General features: G+C 35.7%; 3 protein-coding genes and 1 pseudogene across 12 annotated transcripts; 1 reads left to right on the forward strand and 3 right to left on the reverse strand.

Moving 5' to 3' along the window:
- Window positions 1-1928: 1928 nt before the first annotated feature.
- On the reverse strand, window positions 1929-6241 carry LOC107627732 (autophagy-related protein 3-like; annotated as a pseudogene).
- Window positions 6242-11094: 4853 nt separating this feature from the next.
- Window positions 11095-13928, forward strand: LOC148575245 (formin-like protein 5). Of its 8 annotated transcripts, none has more exons than XM_088503815.1 (4): window positions 11095-11875; window positions 12457-12533; window positions 12982-13217; window positions 13494-13928. In XM_088503815.1, exons 2-4 carry the CDS (start codon window positions 12482-12484, stop codon window positions 13641-13643), a joined length of 438 nt encoding a protein of 145 aa, XP_088359941.1. In that variant the 5' UTR covers window positions 11095-11875; window positions 12457-12481; the 3' UTR covers window positions 13644-13928. The 8 variants fall into 8 exon arrangements, 6 of the variants coding, with proteins under 6 accessions (XP_088359941.1, XP_088359943.1, XP_088359945.1 ...); XM_088503817.1 differs by having other exon boundaries at window positions 11095-11409; XM_088503819.1 differs by having other exon boundaries at window positions 11095-11393; window positions 13351-13928.
- Window positions 13929-14344: 416 nt separating this feature from the next.
- Window positions 14345-17905, reverse strand: LOC107625839 (uncharacterized). 3 transcript variants are annotated; one of them, XM_088503821.1, is made up of 5 exons: window positions 17434-17905; window positions 16000-16101; window positions 15838-15917; window positions 15392-15517; window positions 14345-15191 (listed from the first exon to the last, which is right to left on the reverse strand). In XM_088503821.1, exons 1-4 carry the CDS (start codon window positions 17575-17577, stop codon window positions 15505-15507), a joined length of 339 nt encoding a protein of 112 aa, XP_088359947.1. In that variant the 5' UTR covers window positions 17578-17905; the 3' UTR covers window positions 14345-15191; window positions 15392-15504. The 3 variants fall into 3 exon arrangements, with proteins under 3 accessions (XP_088359947.1, XP_088359946.1, XP_088359949.1); XM_088503820.1 differs by having other exon boundaries at window positions 14345-15107; window positions 17434-17900; XM_088503823.1 differs by having other exon boundaries at window positions 17461-17756.
- On the reverse strand, window positions 14620-15042 carry LOC148575246 (uncharacterized). Its single transcript, XM_088506138.1, has one exon. The coding sequence runs from the start codon at window positions 15040-15042 to the stop codon at window positions 14620-14622; it is 423 nt and encodes a 140-aa protein (XP_088362264.1).
- Window positions 17906-17907: the final 2 nt, after the last annotated feature.

Here is a 17907-nt window from a genome sequence, read left to right on the forward strand (position 1 = left end):
GATTTCTCATTGGATCCAACATTGAAACACTTAGTCCTTTTATCTTGTTTTGTTGGTTTGTTGCACATGTATTCATATTGCGAATAAATGTTGCTATTGTTGCCAAGTGTACATGTCATGTAAATTACAGCCACATTAGTGTGGTTTGGTTACTGTTTTTGTATATATATAGCTAACTCTATATCACTCTATAATGAAATATATGGCAGCCAATGCTTATCGTTACGTTCTCCCTAACTTCTATTTTAAAAAAATTATAGATTTCATTAAGATAACAAGAGTTACAATTAGGACCACTTGAGTCGGCAGTAATAGAAGAAATAAGATTTTCCAACAAAAATTAACCTAGAGAGAATGATAATGAAATAGAAGTCACTACTCACTTGTGTGTAAATTACTCTTAAAATGTGCGGCAAAACTTGTAGATGATTTTGCTTAGTCGCTTGTGCTCTTTATGCATAGGAACTTGAGTGTTAAACGGTTTTTAAAAGCGAGTCACTTCCTTAATGTTGAGCTTGTTAAGCTATTATGTACGTTTTTGTAGTGAAATGTTGATTAGATTTGGACTTATAGCTTGATAGTTATATGACATTCAAGTTGAGTTATGTGAAAGATCACCCTCAAATATAGGACTAGCGAATTTTAGAGTTTAATTTTGATGTACTTACAGTATAAAAAGTTTTATACTAAGTTTTACACTTTATACTATCATCTAATCACATTAGTATTTTTGAATCATTTACGCGGATAATGTAAAAGGTTGTTATATTTACTAATATAACGTTACGTAATTGGATGTATATGTAAAAAAAAAACTATCTTATACTCACACTAAATCAAAATTAAATTCTTTAGAAATTGCTAATATCCCTTACCAAAAAATAACGTTATGTAATTGGTAAGGGATATTAGCAATTTCTTAAGAAATCAATTTTGATTTAATGTGAGTATAAGACAGTTTTATTTTTATCTTTTACACGTACATCCAATTACGTAACGTTATATTAGTAAATATAACAACCTTTTACTTTATCCGCGTAAATGATACAAAAATACTAATGTGATTAGATGACAGTATAAAGTGTAAAACTTAGTATAAAACTTTTTACACTGTAAGTACATCAAAATTAAACTCTAAAATTCGCTAGTCCTATATTTGAGGGTGATCTTTCACATAACTCAACTTAAATGTCATATAATTATCAAGCTATAAGTCCAAATCTAATCAACATTTCACTACAAAAGCGTACATAATAGCTTAACAAGCTCAACATTAAGGAAGTGATTCGCTTTTAAAAACCATGTAAGGTGACACATTTTGATCTTCATTTAACACTCAATTTCCTATGCATAAAGAGCACAAGCGACTAAGCAAAATCATCTATAAGTTTCACCGCACATTTTAAGTGAGATTACACACAAGTGAGTAGTGACTTCTATTTGATTATCATTCTCTTTAGGTTAATTTTTGTTGGAAAATCTCATTTCTTCTATTATTACCGACTCAAGTGGTCATAATTGTAACTCTTGTTATCTTAATGAAATCTATGATTTTTTTTTTTAAAATAGAAGTTAGGGGGTACGTAACGATAAACATTGGCTGCCATATATTTCATTATAGAGTGACATAGAGTTAGCTATATATGTACAAAAACAATAACCAAACCACACTAATGTGGCCGTAATTTACATGACATGTACACTTGGCAACAACAGCAAGGTTGATTCGCAATCTGAATACATGTGCAACAAAACAAGATAAAAGGACTGAGTGTTTCTGCATTGGATCCAATGAAAAATTAACAATGGAGTATATTCCCCTGTTATACTTGAATATGCTGCTACCATCTAAAAAAAAGAATATAAGAATGAAAGAAAAAAACCATGTTATGATACTAAGGAAAATAAATAAAAATTAGTTACCTTAGTCAGTTGTTGATGGAGCTACCAAAATCAAAGTCCAATGTGTAATCATACTCAATAGTTGGAATTACAAAGGCCATAGACTTCAAGAATAAGAACAGGTACCTACACAAATACATTACTTATATTTAGTTATGCTACTCCAAGAAATAAAATGTGATTATACTAAGTCAAGCATTGCTAAGAGGGACCAGATCCAGAAGCGTCGTACCAAGTTCCAGTTGAAAGCTTACACAACTCACGAATATGAATAAAAACAAGTCATTATTTATGGGAATTCAAGTCGTACGGAGTGGTTGAAGTAAAATTAACAGGCATAAGCATACATGTTGGAATTCAATATGGCATCTCAAGCATATAAAGTTGCCCCTATCTCAAGGAACATAATATAATTAACCACAGAAACTAGGAAAGGGGTGAATGACTGTTGAACAAAAAATAGATGCATGCTTGACTATATGCTACAAACAATCTTTAGGCAGATTCCATAATCAAATATTCCATCACCTGAAAGCCAGTAATTACATAAGTAATAAATAAAAAATTGTGAAGCTAATGAGGAAACAATATTTGTATGGATGTTGTAAACAATTATAGACAATGTTGCTTTAGATTTATTAAAAGAAAAATCCAGTTTATATCACCATGTGGAAGATCTTAATTACATTTCTTGAAAGCAATAATATCTTGGAAAGAAATGGCTTACTTGTCAACTTCTGGCTCAACCCCACGTGACATCAAAACATCAATGATTTTCTTCATCACTGCTCCATGTCGACATGGATGAATAGATGCATGCTTACCAGGCAAGTGAGGGCGGTCCTCAATTGTTACCTATATATATTTCATTTTAGAACAATAACGTATTAACATAAGTTTATAAATTGATAAATAGAGGGGTTAAAAACATAGGAAGTATTAAGCTTAATAGTTTTAGCCTTTAAGCATGTAACTATGATCTATACCTCAAAATGATTCATCCAAAAATAAATATCGTATTGAATTTTGATAAAATATCCTTCACATAAACAATTCATGTCATATCTCACCGTTTTGTGAGCATGGTTCTGACTAACATCTTCAACGACAAGTTCTTGTCGTAAAATCATCCTTGACTGCAAGATGGAAAGATGGGATCATAAACCAGTGAACTAAGTTTCCAAGGTATAAAAATGAAAAAAGAATAAGGAACTGTTATCAACCCACCCCCTGAGCCCCCAGTTCGGGATATTAACATCATTTATATCCACTACTTAAAATAAGCAAACAGTAGTTGTCCTGGTAGGTTCATCGTAGGCTTATAGACCGACAAAAGTGAATGAATATATATAGTTAAAAGATCTTGTGAAAAACAAACCTCATCATACCCGGTAAGCCATACTCGAGGTGTTTGATAATATTTATCATACCTACAAATAAGTCAAATAGAACTATTCAAATTATTGTCTAAAGACTGTTTGTTTCAAATACAAAATAGGTAGTCCTTTCTATCTGACAGAAAGAACAAGATACAAGGAAAATAGGAGAAATACAAATATGTTAGAAATAAATATCCTCCAACAATTTGTTCAGGAAAATCTTAACACTTGTGTGATATGTCAGGAAAAGATACCCAATCTTCTCTAATATCACAAGTAGCAGTTTGTTCAGGAACAAATGGCAATCAAGAAAAGTTACACTGTAAGTTTGAAACTCATCTTACGTGATACTGATGTCGTAAGTTCGGGTTCGTAGAATATTATCATCATCAGATTCATGAGCCACTAGATATGTAGACTAAAGAGTAAACAATGACAAAATCACATTTCTTAAATCAGTACTAAACAAGTAAACAACGAAAATATATAGTTAATAAAAAATAAGTAAACTAGTGGAGAATTATTTGAAACAATATATTACTATTACAAATTATGCAAATAAAAAATAAAAAGTATTAAAATAAAAAATTGAGTTAGAGCTCACATTCAGGTTGTAATTGCCTACATCCTACCTATCATTTTAATTCCAACAAATATTGCAAAGACAGACCAGCCTGAAAAGACTCTTACAACAAGCATAGTATGAGAATACATCTGCATATGACAGTCGATACACATTTCTGTTCTCTTTCATGTGATTCAATAAAACTTCACTTTTTAGTCCAAATACAGTTGTATAACAGTTAAGAAACAACAATCTAGCTTCCTAGAAAGTGATACCCAACTTACAGGGTCTGTAACAATGTTATCAGTTTCTTCAAACTCAGCTATATCCGAAATATCGTCTTCCTCATCACCTCTCATGTAGGATGAAATTTGCTTAATAGGTTCCTTTTTGCTGATTTCTAGCTTTCCATGGAAGGTAAATCCTCTTTCTCGTTGGATTTGGTTTCTTGAAAGAAAGAAATAAAAAGTAATAAAGGTGTAAGGTATAAGCTTCAGGGAATGGGATTAGAACAAAATCACAATATACTGATATAGAATAGAAGCTCTTGTTTTGTTACTCCCACAAGTTTGGGAGTTATGCTAGTCGTGTATAAAAAGGTATTATAAACACATGCATAACTCATGCTCATAACCATAGGATGGATTTTATTTCAATTTCAATGGTAATTATTTCAATTCTGGTTAGTAGCTTAAAAATTTATTTAAAATTTTGGAGATTTTAATATTTTGCAGATAAATCCTTAGGTCTTTGTAGGTTGGAGGTGAGCTAGCCACACTGGACTCAAGGGAAAAAAAGTTACTTGTCTACCAGGACATTTGCTGGTATGCCACTCACAAGTGGGAAGAACTTAATTCAAGTATGGAAAGCCCCTCAAGGATTTTTTTTTTTATTGTGGTTGTGGTGGGTGGAGGGTGAGGGGGAGGGGTGCAGTTCCAAGGTAGAAAACGAATTATTAAAGGAATTGATTGGCCAACCCAATATGCTTATGTGAGTATGTCAATGGAGCAACTTGATCATTCATTCTCTTTTTCGTCAAAAGGAGTAGTAGAATTAGGGAATTCAACGAAACATAGAAACGACATCTGGTCTCAACAATGAGCACAGATCGAAACATAGATGACGAGGGTGGAAAAAATTGGTAAGAGTCTGTTTTAGGGAAAGAAAGGTGGAAGTTTATGATTAGATGGGGGTTGTGGCACGCCCAGAAGCTCGACATGAGAGTCTGACGTTGACACCGATCTGTGATGCTGTTGCCTCACTACTTGCATTTAATGAACATAATACTAACTAACTTTGGAAAAAGCCTATATTTGTAAAAAACCAATACTACAAAACCATTATTGCACTAAGATTGTGGGGGTCATTTTAAGCAGTGGACTAACCTAACCCTAAGCTTGTGTAAGGCAATGTAACACAACCCTAGAATAATGCCTCCAGCAACATACATACCTTTAGATTTTCCATGAGTTGCTAGCCATTTATCATTTTCTTCATCATCAAGTAGAACTTCTCCTCCATCCGCTTCATATTCTTCTTTAACAGATGCAGCTCTTCGCAAACACGACACTGTCAAGTGTTAAGCAACTTCGTAAACCAACATTAATGAGGACAGCCATAGATAACAAATTCAAGAGAAACCTCAGGAAAATACAGGTATCATAACTTTCTAGCTTTAAGGACAGAAAGATCAACATAATACAGTTCAAACTAGACTGAAGATAACAAGAACAAAGAAGATGTATGACATACAAATACATCCCAAGCTCGACTCTTACCATTCCTAGTAATTAAGAATTGTTTATCTGCTGGCAAATATGGCTTCCTTTTGCTTGGCTCACCTGATTCCCTATTATGCAATGGAAAAACAAAACATTCAAATTTATTAGGGCACAAAAAGAAGGACCTCTTAATTTTGAGCTTTAGCAATTGCCATAACACAAATTAATGAAAATTTCCAATGCTTGCTATTAGTTAATATACGTACATGATTCAAATCATCCCGAAAAGTCCCATATGACCCCAAACCCTTTGTTACAAGGACCAAAGCTATATAACTTGATCAAAACCCTTCTGAGAGGTAAAATTTTGAGGCTTGAAAGAAGATTAAAAAATATAAATATTTTGGAAATAACGAATAGCCATTAGAGGAACGGAAACATCGTGTAACGGGGACCCTAATTAAGAAAGATGAAATCTTTGGGATGAAAAAAAAAGAAAGGGGAAAAATTTACCAGGACCAAGTGGGGCATTTGGCAACGAGATTGTCGCCGGCGGTGACGAACTCGGAGACACTGAGAACTCCTTTCTCTTTGAAGGCTGAGACGGTTCGAGTGCTCGTGATCCTCTCTACTGTGCCCTTGAAAGCTTCGTGAATCTTCTGAAACAGAACCATCCTTTTCTCTTCTGAAAAAATTGAATGCAGAAATGTAGACTTAGATTGCAAACTGCAAAGGAGGAAGAGGAATTGGATTATACGAATGAGAGAAAAAGTTTTGGACTTCCTCTCTCAATTTTTTTCTTTTTTTTTCCTTTTTCGTTTTTTGCTTGTAAACACGATCACCTTGTCAATAAAAACAATAACTATTGGGGTTTGCGGATTTGCATTACTTGCTGTTTTTTCACATTTTTAAACTAAAATAAATAATTAATTGTTCCTTTCTCTACATCAATATTTTCATATGTTTTTTTCTTTTTTTTTTTTTGAATTAGCGAGCTCAACATAATAAAGTGGAGCGATAAAGTCTCAAACAAAGTTTAAAACACTAATATCCAACAAAAAACCTGAAAACAATCCCTAGTGTTATCTCTGGCATTGTCATTAACAACAAAAGGGATCCAAACTACATTCTCTGTAACTGGTCAAGATTTTGTGAAACACCTCTTCCATTTCGACTTCCTTGTTATTAAAGATCCGCTCGTTCTTCTCTAGCTAAACATTTCAAATAATTGCAAAGAAACATATGAGCCACTTGTTTCGCTCCTCCTTCCTCCTGACGACTCCTGTCCAACTCTCGAAATGTTATTTCAGTGAACATGGAATAGACCACAGCCTCCCAAAGTCAGATAGCCATTCACACCACTGCTGAATTTTGAGTCCTCAACTATAATTAGGCAGTGATCTGACAAACCTCTCATTCCACCTTTTAATCGAGTTTCTGGAAACTTCTCAAGCCAATCTACACTCAATAGATCACTCTATTAATACGACTGCAGGAGCAACCTCTAAACCATGTATATTTTCGATCATTCAACGGTAAGTCCACTAACTACATATCTTGAATCCAATCCTTGAACTCTTCTGCCGACACTATTAACCTGTCCTGACCTTTTCTCTCTTCAACCTGTATAACCTCATTAAAGTCTCCCATGAAGCACATCAGACCTTGACATAACCCAGCTATAAAGCTCAGTTCATCCCACACAACCATTTTCTCAATCCTAATAAGAGCACCATATACTAAACAAAACGCACAATTGAACTCATTTTTTAAAAGCACTCCTTCAACACATAACCATCTCTCCCTTTTGTAACACTAATTCATTTTAAACATGATGTCATCCTACATTGATAACAGACTCCCAGATGTGCCTTCCGACCCTACTCACTCCCACCCTACAGTATCACTCCCCAAATACGTACTATATCAAACTTAGTTACAAATTGCATCTTAGTTTCAACCAAACCTAGCATATTCACTTTTTGTTTCTTTTTTAATTCTTTCACCATACTTAATTCTCTAACACCCCGTAACCCCCTAATATTCTAAGAGCTAAAAATCATTTTAATACTATTTTATACACCTTTTTGAGATTCTTGGGTCTGCATCTTCGTGCCTTTTCTTTCTGCTTCATTAATCTCCTCTTTTGAGCTAATGTTTCATTCTGTTCTTGAAGAATTGCCATGATATCATATTTGTCGTTGTACTGCACGGCTCCTGATTCAATAGCCAACTCCCAAGTCCTCCTTTTTCCAGCATCTGTTCCTCCCGTTCCAACGCGTTTCCATCACTATTTCCCGGCATTCCAACGCCAATGTCCACCACAATCCCAGTCTCGATTCTGCCTCCATCAATCCCTGCATCATTCAAGATCGGGCAGCCTCCAAGTGCGTCTTCTCCACCTCTAATCAGACCATCTTGGGAGCTCGCGACACTTTTTCCACGAACGAAATACCTCACCACCGTTTCCTCGTCAAGCCCACCATCCATTGAAGAGCGTAGCCCCGTCATTGCCAGCGATGAGTGGTACCCAGGCGATGATACTGGTTCCATAGGGGGCGTCCCAACGGTTGTCACTCGCGAGAAGCATTCACCGCTGCAGGCCCGACGGCATCCTCACCTTCACTAACCCGTCGCTGCTCGCCGGCTTGGAGCTCTGCCTTCAGCTTTCCCATGCTGCGTGGATCAGGTGCACCGTCCAGAAGAGAGATCTCCCCTTCAAAATGTTGTTGAACCGCAGCGCATGACACATGATTTGGAGCGGCTACAACACGGTCCACCCTTGCCTGACCCGAACTCACGAGCCCACCTCCTCCAGCAGCATCATCGTGAGCTGGGCTTCCAAGTAAGGAAATGAGGCCCAAGCTCTCTCCTTTGGCACAAGTATTACAAAAATCATTATTGGGCCTTCTAAGAAGCCTGTTTTGGGTTTCTTTTTTCCTCCAAAAATGCCTTTTCTTCAACCTACCGTTCTCATAATTACAACTAACTGTTTTTTCTGATTCAGCATCATTAATAATCAAATCATTATATCCCATAAAATCATCACTTTTCTCTAAATTAGAATCATCAGTGTCTCTTGCTGCACGAATTTGAATTGAATTGCAATTACTCCATTCATTCAAAATATTCTCTGGAATTACTACTCTGTCTTTCTCCGTTTCTTCCTCTCTTGGCACCGCCATCACCAACTCAACCACTGGATCTCTGCTTTCCACCGGTACTATGGCGCTTGAATTGCTTTCAACCACCTCTGCAAGCTTGCACTCTATTCCATAACTCTCATGATCAACCTCTTTAACCAGGACATCAAATCCGCTAGTCCCAATTGTGACGTGAATCCACTCGTTGATGATGTCCATGATACAGGTATCAAGTTGCACCCGTTTCATGCTGAATGAGAGGTATGATTCCGTGGCTTTGTCACACCCGACAACTTATCTCCATTAGCTTCCTATTATCTTGAATGTTTCTGCTGACCACATTTGCAAAGGAACACCAAAGCACTCTAACCATAGCCTTCGAGTTTCACTGCGCTCCTCCTCATCCCATCTCCATACACTTTGAAAAAATTGCAACAGGTTGTTCATTTTGAACGTGTCAGCTTCTTTTGCATTCAAGACACTATCAAAAGTCAAGAGTGCTTTGTACGCTCCTAGTTCTCGCACTTGCACAACTTGAGGCAAATTCTTCGCAATCATGCACTTTAAAGAAGTAAATTCAATAGCCTTTGTCGTCCGCTATTAGACTCCTCTGTAACCAGTCTGGATTCACTTTTGCCACCGAAATTTTCCTCTTCTTCGTCCACCCATTACCATGTGGATCTTCTTTTTTTCCATTGTCCCTCTTCTCTTTCACATTTTTCTCTGGAACCCTTCGGCTTTCCTCTTGTTGAGGTTGAAGCTTAACAATATTCTGAGCGTCACCCGCCTCATGATCTCTCTTCCTGCTCTTTACTTCATTCGTACGTTGATACCTAACTTCTCCTACTGAAACAACCTTCTCTCGTAATCTCATTCTATTCATCTCCGCAATAGCCTTCATATCGCCACCCTTCGTTGTAGACCGAACGAACGCAAAAACGTATGTATTTCCATTTTTTGTTTTCGTGAGAGATAGATGTCATTTATACGTCTAGTCCAGTTGAACAAGTGGTATAACTCCCTCTTTGATATATCTTCAGGAAGATGATCTACAAAAATAGAGAATGATTCCTTTTTCAAACGACAATACTCTTCTCGATTTCAAACCCTCGTATCTCTACTAAATTGTCTAGTTCTACCCCTCCCGGTGTTTTCCACTCCTCTCGCTCTCTCACCATAGTCGCTCTCACCCTTGTTCTTCATATTTTTTTTTCTAAATTATTACTTTATTAGTAAACAAAGCGAGAGTGAGTTTTTTTCAACCGAGAGTCAGCTTTTTTCTAAAAAATTACGGGTAAATTGCAGTGATCATTTTACTTTTTAAAAGAAACCCAAATCACACGTTTTCACATGTTGTATTCATATTATTATGTGTAAATTATCACCTTAACATTAGGGCTTAAAATATTTTAATAAAGAATTCTCATCAAGTATTCAACAACGAAAACTCAAAATTCAAAAACAAATCCTTTAAATAAAGCATGTAACTCAATTTAATTTTTGTTCCTTGTTTTGAGATTTTTTTTTAAGAAATTTTGTTAGCACATGCCTGTAAATAATATAATAGATTTTTTTGTATAAATATATTATATATATGTTAAAACTTTATCAAGTATTTTTAGAATATCTGTTAATAATATTTTTTTTGGAATATAAATAGCATAAGTTATATTTAAGATTTGACAAAATTATACTTATCATTTTAAGTCAGTATTGCATTTGCATCCAATTCTATTTATGGTTTAATCTTGATTAAATAGTGTAATAAAATATTTTAACATTAATTAAAATTGACACAAATATTATGAATTAAAAAAATTGAAAGAACTTAATTAATACATTAATTCACATTTTTATTTTTCATTGTCACTGTCATTTATCACTATTTATAAAAGTATGGTAATTATTATTAAAGTTATTGAGCCTATTTTTCCTACAACGACAAATTATGATAGTATTGTACTGATACATTTAAAATATAGACAAATAATAATTAGCTATGTAAAATTTATTTTTTACATTAATATTTATTTATTTTTTAAAATATATATTAATATCAGCACTTTTATTATAACACCCTTTTAATTAAATAAAAAAAAATATTTATTTTATTTAATTTTAATAAAAATCTTAAACATTTTCTCTTTATTCGATTAGATAAAAATATTCTTTTAAATTAATCAAATTTTAAAATTTAACTCATCCTAATTTTATATTTTCAAGCCAATGAGTAATAGCTCAAATGGCATAATCTCCCCATACTCAATTAAGAGGTTGCGGGTTCGAATAATTTATATTTTCTCCTATCTTTGATTAAAAAAAAAAAAATTATATTTTCAAATAATTTAAATAACAAAACAAAAATATATCTAAAAAACAAAAAAAAAAATAAAAAATTCCTTCTGAAATCTGGTTTCAGAAAGACAGAAACCCACTTCATCTTCTCAAGTTCCTCCCTCCTGTTCGTATCTCTCTCTCCCCCTGGAGCTCGGGCTCTCTCATCTTTCTCACCGTGGCGTCGCCGTTGCTCTCTGTCTCGTCATCGTCTTGCACATAGTCGGGCGCCTTCGTTGCGCTCTTCGTCGCCGGCGGCAGAAGCAGCAGGTCTTGGGACTCGTCGTCTTCTTGCTTCGAGTCTCGCCGTCAGCCTCCTTCGCGCAATCAGAAGCTGTTTCATGATTTGGTGAGTTCTAACAAAGGTAGGATTTTATTGTTCCAAGCTAGTTGAAACTTGAAACCGTGACGCTGATGTTTTCTCCCCTTTCCATTGGAATCATCGAAACCAAAGCCACACACTGTTAAAACCAGTGTTCCTCCTTCGTAGTTTCCATCATTCATTGCAAGCTTTTCTCCATTTCCTCGCACACCATTCTCCATTCCTTCTTCGACCTCATCGCCACAAAGAATCCTTATATTCTCGCTCTCCCACTTCGCTAGATCACACTGTCATTTGAGCTCAGCAGCTAAAAAAAATCGGTTTTTGATTTGTGGGGTTTGTTCAAAATGGCATCTTTCACCATCCCTTGTCCCAAGTGTCTCTCTTTTTCACGTTTGGGATTGAACTCTCAGACCACACAATGGAACATGCACGTAGCTGGGTTGGGATTGAAGAAATCCCAGTCATTCGGATCTTTGGTTTATGATTCAAACTCAATTGGGATTCAGGTGTGTGTGATTTGTTCTGATTCCAAATGTGATTGTTTTTTTTTGTTCCTTTGTCGTGCCTGGTTTATGTAGATTACATGTTTGAGATTTTGATTCTATGATTTTGAAGCTGAAAATGTCGTTCAATTTTGATTATATTCTATTACCTTCAATTTCGATAGTGAAGGTTTGAAGCCTTGATTTGAAGGTAAGAAGAGATAGTTTTCAAGTTTATTGGCTGAATTAAGCAATTTGGGTGCCGTGCAGTTAACTTGTTTCTTTTTTAGCATTTATCAGTTGTTAATTATTGTCTATGTTCTCATTTTAGCAATTCTATTGTGTTTGGCATAAATTAGTGTGACTCATTATCAGTGTCTTTTCCACATTGAGACTCCTATACTTTTGGAATTTAAAAAAGGTAACTAACTTTTCTTTGACATAAAAGGTTAAAGGGTGAAGCTTTTAACTTATTTTATAAGATCCTTTAAATCAGGTGTCTGAATGTTCATGAAGGAATAGGAATATCAATATAGCTATTTTATTTTGACATCATAATTTATTGCTAAGCATAAAAGGCTTACTCTCACATTTGGAAACTGTAGACATAAAGAATAACAAAAATATGTAATGCGAGCATTGAACGTGACAATGGAAGAAGTATGTGATGCACTTTATGAAGGTGATTTTCTTGGTCCTTCAATTTTTTGTAAGAAACTGTTGATAATTGTGATAGTAATATTAGATTTTGTAGGGAACACAAGTTACACAAAACTTTGCATGGTCACACTGCTGCCCTAAAACATTATAGACAACCAGTATCATGTTGATTATTTGAATCTAGCACCATTTTGCTGCACGTGGGGACCATGGATTGTGGTAGTGCTGTTGTTAGGTTTGATTATTGTTCTGAAATTATTTGATTTATGCTATCATGGTTGAGTATGGAGGAGCATAGATTGTGGTAGTCTTTGTTAGTGTACAGACAACTGTTTTCTGAACAAGTTAATTGATCACTTTTTGAAGCTTGCTTGGTAAATCATGATGAAATCTGTTTATCATATAGAAATGTTCACTTGTCTCTGCTTCCACTTGTATAATAGCTTTGAAATTTGTCTTTGGTTTGTTAGGAAATGAGTTGCCTGCTGAGTTCCTCCAAACCTTGCTGAAGATGGCACCGACGACTGATGAACAACTTAAGCTTAGACTTTTTACTGGTGAGCTATCTCAACTTGGCCCTGCTGATCAGTTCTTGAAAGCAATGGTTGACATGCCATTTGCTTTTAAGCGAATGGAAGCACTTCTTTTCATGAGTACACTTAAAGAGGAGCTCAATTCTACTATCGAGTCTTTTGCAGTTCTAGAGGTACAATATCTAAATCATGATCATGGCATTAAAATTTTGTAGTTTTGAAGTGTTTGATTATCCCAAATAAGATGATAAACTGATTTGAGAGAGAATATCACCCCAATAAACATGATACATTGTTATATTGTAGAACACTATGGTGCTGTTTAGTTCATGTAGCAAACTCCACCGAGTGAGACATGGTTTAGTTGTTAAGGTCGTTGTGTTGTATCATCAAGATATATCATTCTGTCAATCTTAGGCTGGCAAAAGTAACAGAAGATCTCAAAGCAGTCTACAGATGCACAATCTCAGCATGCACCAAGATCCGACACTGAATGTGAACTTCCTCGGGAGGATAGTGCTGGCTATTCCTTGACTGCAAAGCATGCATTACTGGATGGAGAGGAGAACCTGAAGAAGGTTGATAGCTTCTCAAGGTGAATTACTAAAGAACTTGCAGAGGTGGATGAGAGCAGTAACTCTTGAGGACATTGTTGAGAGATGGTTTTGTGGTTTAGATTGTCTGGCCGAGATACATGGTGGAGCTGGTTCTATCCACCGATGAAGAACATGAATGGCTGCTATTGCCTTTATAGAGTAGGACTTGACCCACTTTGATGTGACTCTTAAACAAACCCACTTAGCGGTATGTATAAGCTCTTCTGTTTTATTTATTCCATATGTACCCAAATAGTTTGTGCAATAACAAATTACAATTTATTTTTTCGCTGCCTTGTTATATTGCCCTTAAACCAGACCATTTAGGGAGAAGGGGATGATTTTAATCTCTCAGGAAATGCCTCTTTAGTCTTTATTATTAATTATTATTTATATTATCGTTCAGACAAGCATGGCGCGTATTGGAAAATAATACTCTTATTCTTTTGTCTTGTGCTCTAAATATCAAAGACAAATAACGTTTTCTTGAAAATAGATCTCAATTTTTATTCCAATTGATGTTAAATATTATCTTCCATCATACAATTTCTTTGGTTTCTTCTTAGCAGCATCAAATTAAGATTTATTTCTCGCTTTTCTATTAAAGGTCAGTTTCAAAACTTGACAATTGCTCATCAGAATCAGAAAAACCTCGAGATATTGTTCATGTTTAATGCGAGTAATTAACCAAAAGCAATCCATCCTTGATGCAAAGGTACTTTTTCTTCGAATTGCAGTAAATGCAAAACAAAATCGAGTATGAGTAAATGTACATCCGAAAGTTTTTCCATTTGCTGGAGAACAAACACAAGAAGCCTACTCAAACTGGCTCTGACCTACTGCAGAATCAATTTTTGTGATGTACACATTTGGCGGCGGACAAAACAAAAGAGAACACTAAAATCGATTTCATAAATAAAGGAAACTGCCAAATGGTTATCTACTTCATCAATGATATACCAATATACATTGACCCAATTCACATTTTCTTTTTGCTGCCTTTCTTCTTTAGTTTCAAGCTCTTCATGGACAACACACCAGAAGCGCTCTTACCTTCATACCTTTTGGTCATCTTTACAACACTTGACATACCCTTTCTCGCTGCAGCACGCTGCTGTGGTCGGCGACTCATCATTTTTCTATCAAGTGGCCAGTATGCGTATGGTTCGAGCTTGTCTTTCCTCTTCACATCTCCCCTGGCTTTCTTGCTAGCATATTCCTTCCCCGTGTAAGCCCACCCGGAGTCTGATGTTTTCCTTCGCTTCTGGGCTTTAGTCCCAGACTTCCCAGACAAGTGACTATAAGGCTTGCTCCTAGCATCGTACTCAGGTTCGGCAGGCTTTTCCTTCCTCTGTTTCCCTTCCTCGCGGATAATTAAACGTCCATGGGGATCTAGCTCCATCTCATCATCTTCGGACCTTGATTTTCTTGAGATGCTCAGATGATCTCAGAGCAGACCATGTTTTCCTGCGATCAAGCAGATCAAGCGGTTCATCATCTGATTCGTCAGACAAGTGCTCAGACAAATTCTTTTTTGGCCTGATGTTGGACCTACAGAAACAACCAACAATTGGGAACACTCCATTTTTAAGTTCCAATACAAACCAAAGTACATTTTGCAGTATTGAAGTTATCTCTTACAAAATGTTTGATCTATGCCAATTTACTCATTACATATTAAAAATAATAACAAAATCAGCAAAAGAATCCAGCCAGTAATAAGAATGGGCAAGTCAGAAGATACATCTTACCTCACTGAAGTTGCTTCGGATCTGCCCCTTCCAGAGATTGTCTTGGCATTTAGATAGTCCACATCACTCCCACCACTTTCTTCATCAAAATCTGAAAAGATTTTTGTATGATTCTACATACTTTGCCTGAAAATAAGCTTACATATATTTGTCAGTGCATAAAAGAATCGTGCATAATAACAAAAATCACAGCTTCAATGCCATATTAATGCACAAACATGTTTTAAAATGGCATTTGGTGCACCATACTGGATGTAGCTTTTCTAGCTAGTCACTAAAGTAACATTCACTTTGCTTTCATATATGCAACAATCATATACACTTGCAAAACAATACTACATCAAATGTGAAATTGGGTAGAAATTCAAGAGTCACAAACATAGATTTCTGGTGCTGAAACTATTTTCTCTGTCCCTAATAATGCAACCAAATACTTTGACCGTTACCCGGACTTGGTTGCTTTGGAGAAATGTGATTTAGTTTCCTCAGATTTAGCACCCCATTTTCTCTCTTTCCGTTCCTGGATCTGTTAGGAAATTGATTGAAAATCTCAGAAAAACTCTTCCAAAGGAAGGAAAAAAATACACTATAATGCTTGTCCAAATTACCTTGCGTATGTTGGTAAGAAGTTTCATATGTTCTTCGGGTATGACATCTTTAACAGCACCCTGTCCACACTTTGTGACAAGCATTCCCAAGAGAAGTTTAACCTGCAAAGAATTTGAATGTGTTAGCACTTGGCAGTTTACAGCATGAACAAGCACCATTATCCACAAAACAACAGTCATCCATTCATGAAGAAGATTTGCATGTCTGAACTTCTCGGAGGCGACACGCTAAACCAGCTTTTACCATTGAGGAGGCAAGAGACAGAGAGATTCTTGAGGTTATTGCTTAAGAGAGGGATGGCTGGTGAGGCTGTTGATGTTGGAGGAGAACTCTTGAAGCTTTCGAATAACGTTATCTCGAGGATGATCATGAGCAAGACCCATATGGAAAATGATGGTGAGGCTGAGGAGGTACGGAAGCTGGTGCAGGACACGGCAGAACTTACCGGGAAGTTTAATGCTTCGGATTTCATTTGGTTCCTCAAGAACTGGGACTTGCAAGGTATCAGAAAAAGGGTTGAGGAGATTCGGAACAGGTTTGATTCCTTGATGGAGAGAGTGATCAAGGAACATCAAGAGGAAAGGATGAAGAGGAAGAAGGAAGGAGAAGATGGTGAAATCAAAGACCTACTTGATATATTATTGGACATACATGAAGATGATAACTCTGAGATACATTTGACTAAAGAGAACATCAAGGCCTTCATCTTGGTAAGTTTCAGATTCGTATATATATATATATATATATATCTAGAAGCATTAATTTTTAAACTTAACAATTTCATTTTCATCAATATTGCAGGACATATTTATAGCAGGAACAGACACTTCAGCATTAACTATAGAATGGGGTCTAGCTGAGTTGATAAATCATCCTCAAGTGATGGAGAGGGCAAGACAAGAGATTAAAACTGTGGTTGGAAATAATAGGATAGCAGAAGAATCAGACATTGTCAACCTTCCTTATCTTCAAGCAATACTCAAAGAAACACTGAGAATTCACCCAACAGGTCCAATGAAAGTTAGAGAGTTTGTTATAGCCTTTAGTCTCATTGACCACAACGGAAATAGAAGGCCATCTGCATGTCCACACACATAAGATCTCAAGCAATAACGTCAATTTGGGAAAAATATTCAGAATCAGTCTCCAAAAATTACTACAGCTGTAAATATGATCCAAAAGCAATAACATGAAATCAGTGATCCAAGTAAATATTAGAATCATCGATCAACAAGGGGATTATTCAAATCAACTACAAAGTTCTGTGCCATCATCTTGGTATTGGATATAGACAGAGGATTTGGGTTGAAATTCAGACGAGGGTTGAAATTTGGAAGGATTTGGTTTTGAAACTAAGAGAAACTAAGTTACTAAGGCACTTCGGAAAAAAAATTAAGAAAAACAGAGAATTGAAAAAGAGAGTGAAAGCATACTTTCTCTTCTTCCTCCAAACTACAAACCTTCTTCTTTCCACCAGTGGTGCGCCTCTTGTGCAAAGAATTTCTAGAAATACCTGAAACACAACAAACAAACAAACGCATTAGATACGGTATTGCAATTGAATTCTGTGAAAGCATCAAAAAATTTGGCAGGTGCCGTGGAAGCTCCACTGGGAAAGGGCTTCTTCTTCTTCTTCCTCTTTTCCAAAAGATAATTTGTTTCTTCTTCAAGATCAAGTTCTTCTGAATTTTTTTTTGTTCTTTAGATGTGCTCTTTTACTTTTTTTATATGAATGAACATCAGAAATTAGGATTTATGGAGGAGTATAAATATGATTGATAGTACATAAATATGGTTGATTTTTGAAGGTTCTACTTTTATGCCGTCTGTCATTTTAGCAAGCTCTGTGAAGTTGCTCCGTGAAATCCAAAGAACTCCCAGTTTAGGTCGTCATTTCCACTAGGCAA

The sequence above is a fragment of the Arachis ipaensis genome, chromosome B2 (assembly GCF_059453495.1).
Source record: "Arachis ipaensis isolate K30076 ecotype BB chromosome B2, ASM5945349v1, whole genome shotgun sequence".
In the NCBI taxonomy this organism is placed as follows: domain Eukaryota; kingdom Viridiplantae; phylum Streptophyta; class Magnoliopsida; order Fabales; family Fabaceae; genus Arachis; species Arachis ipaensis.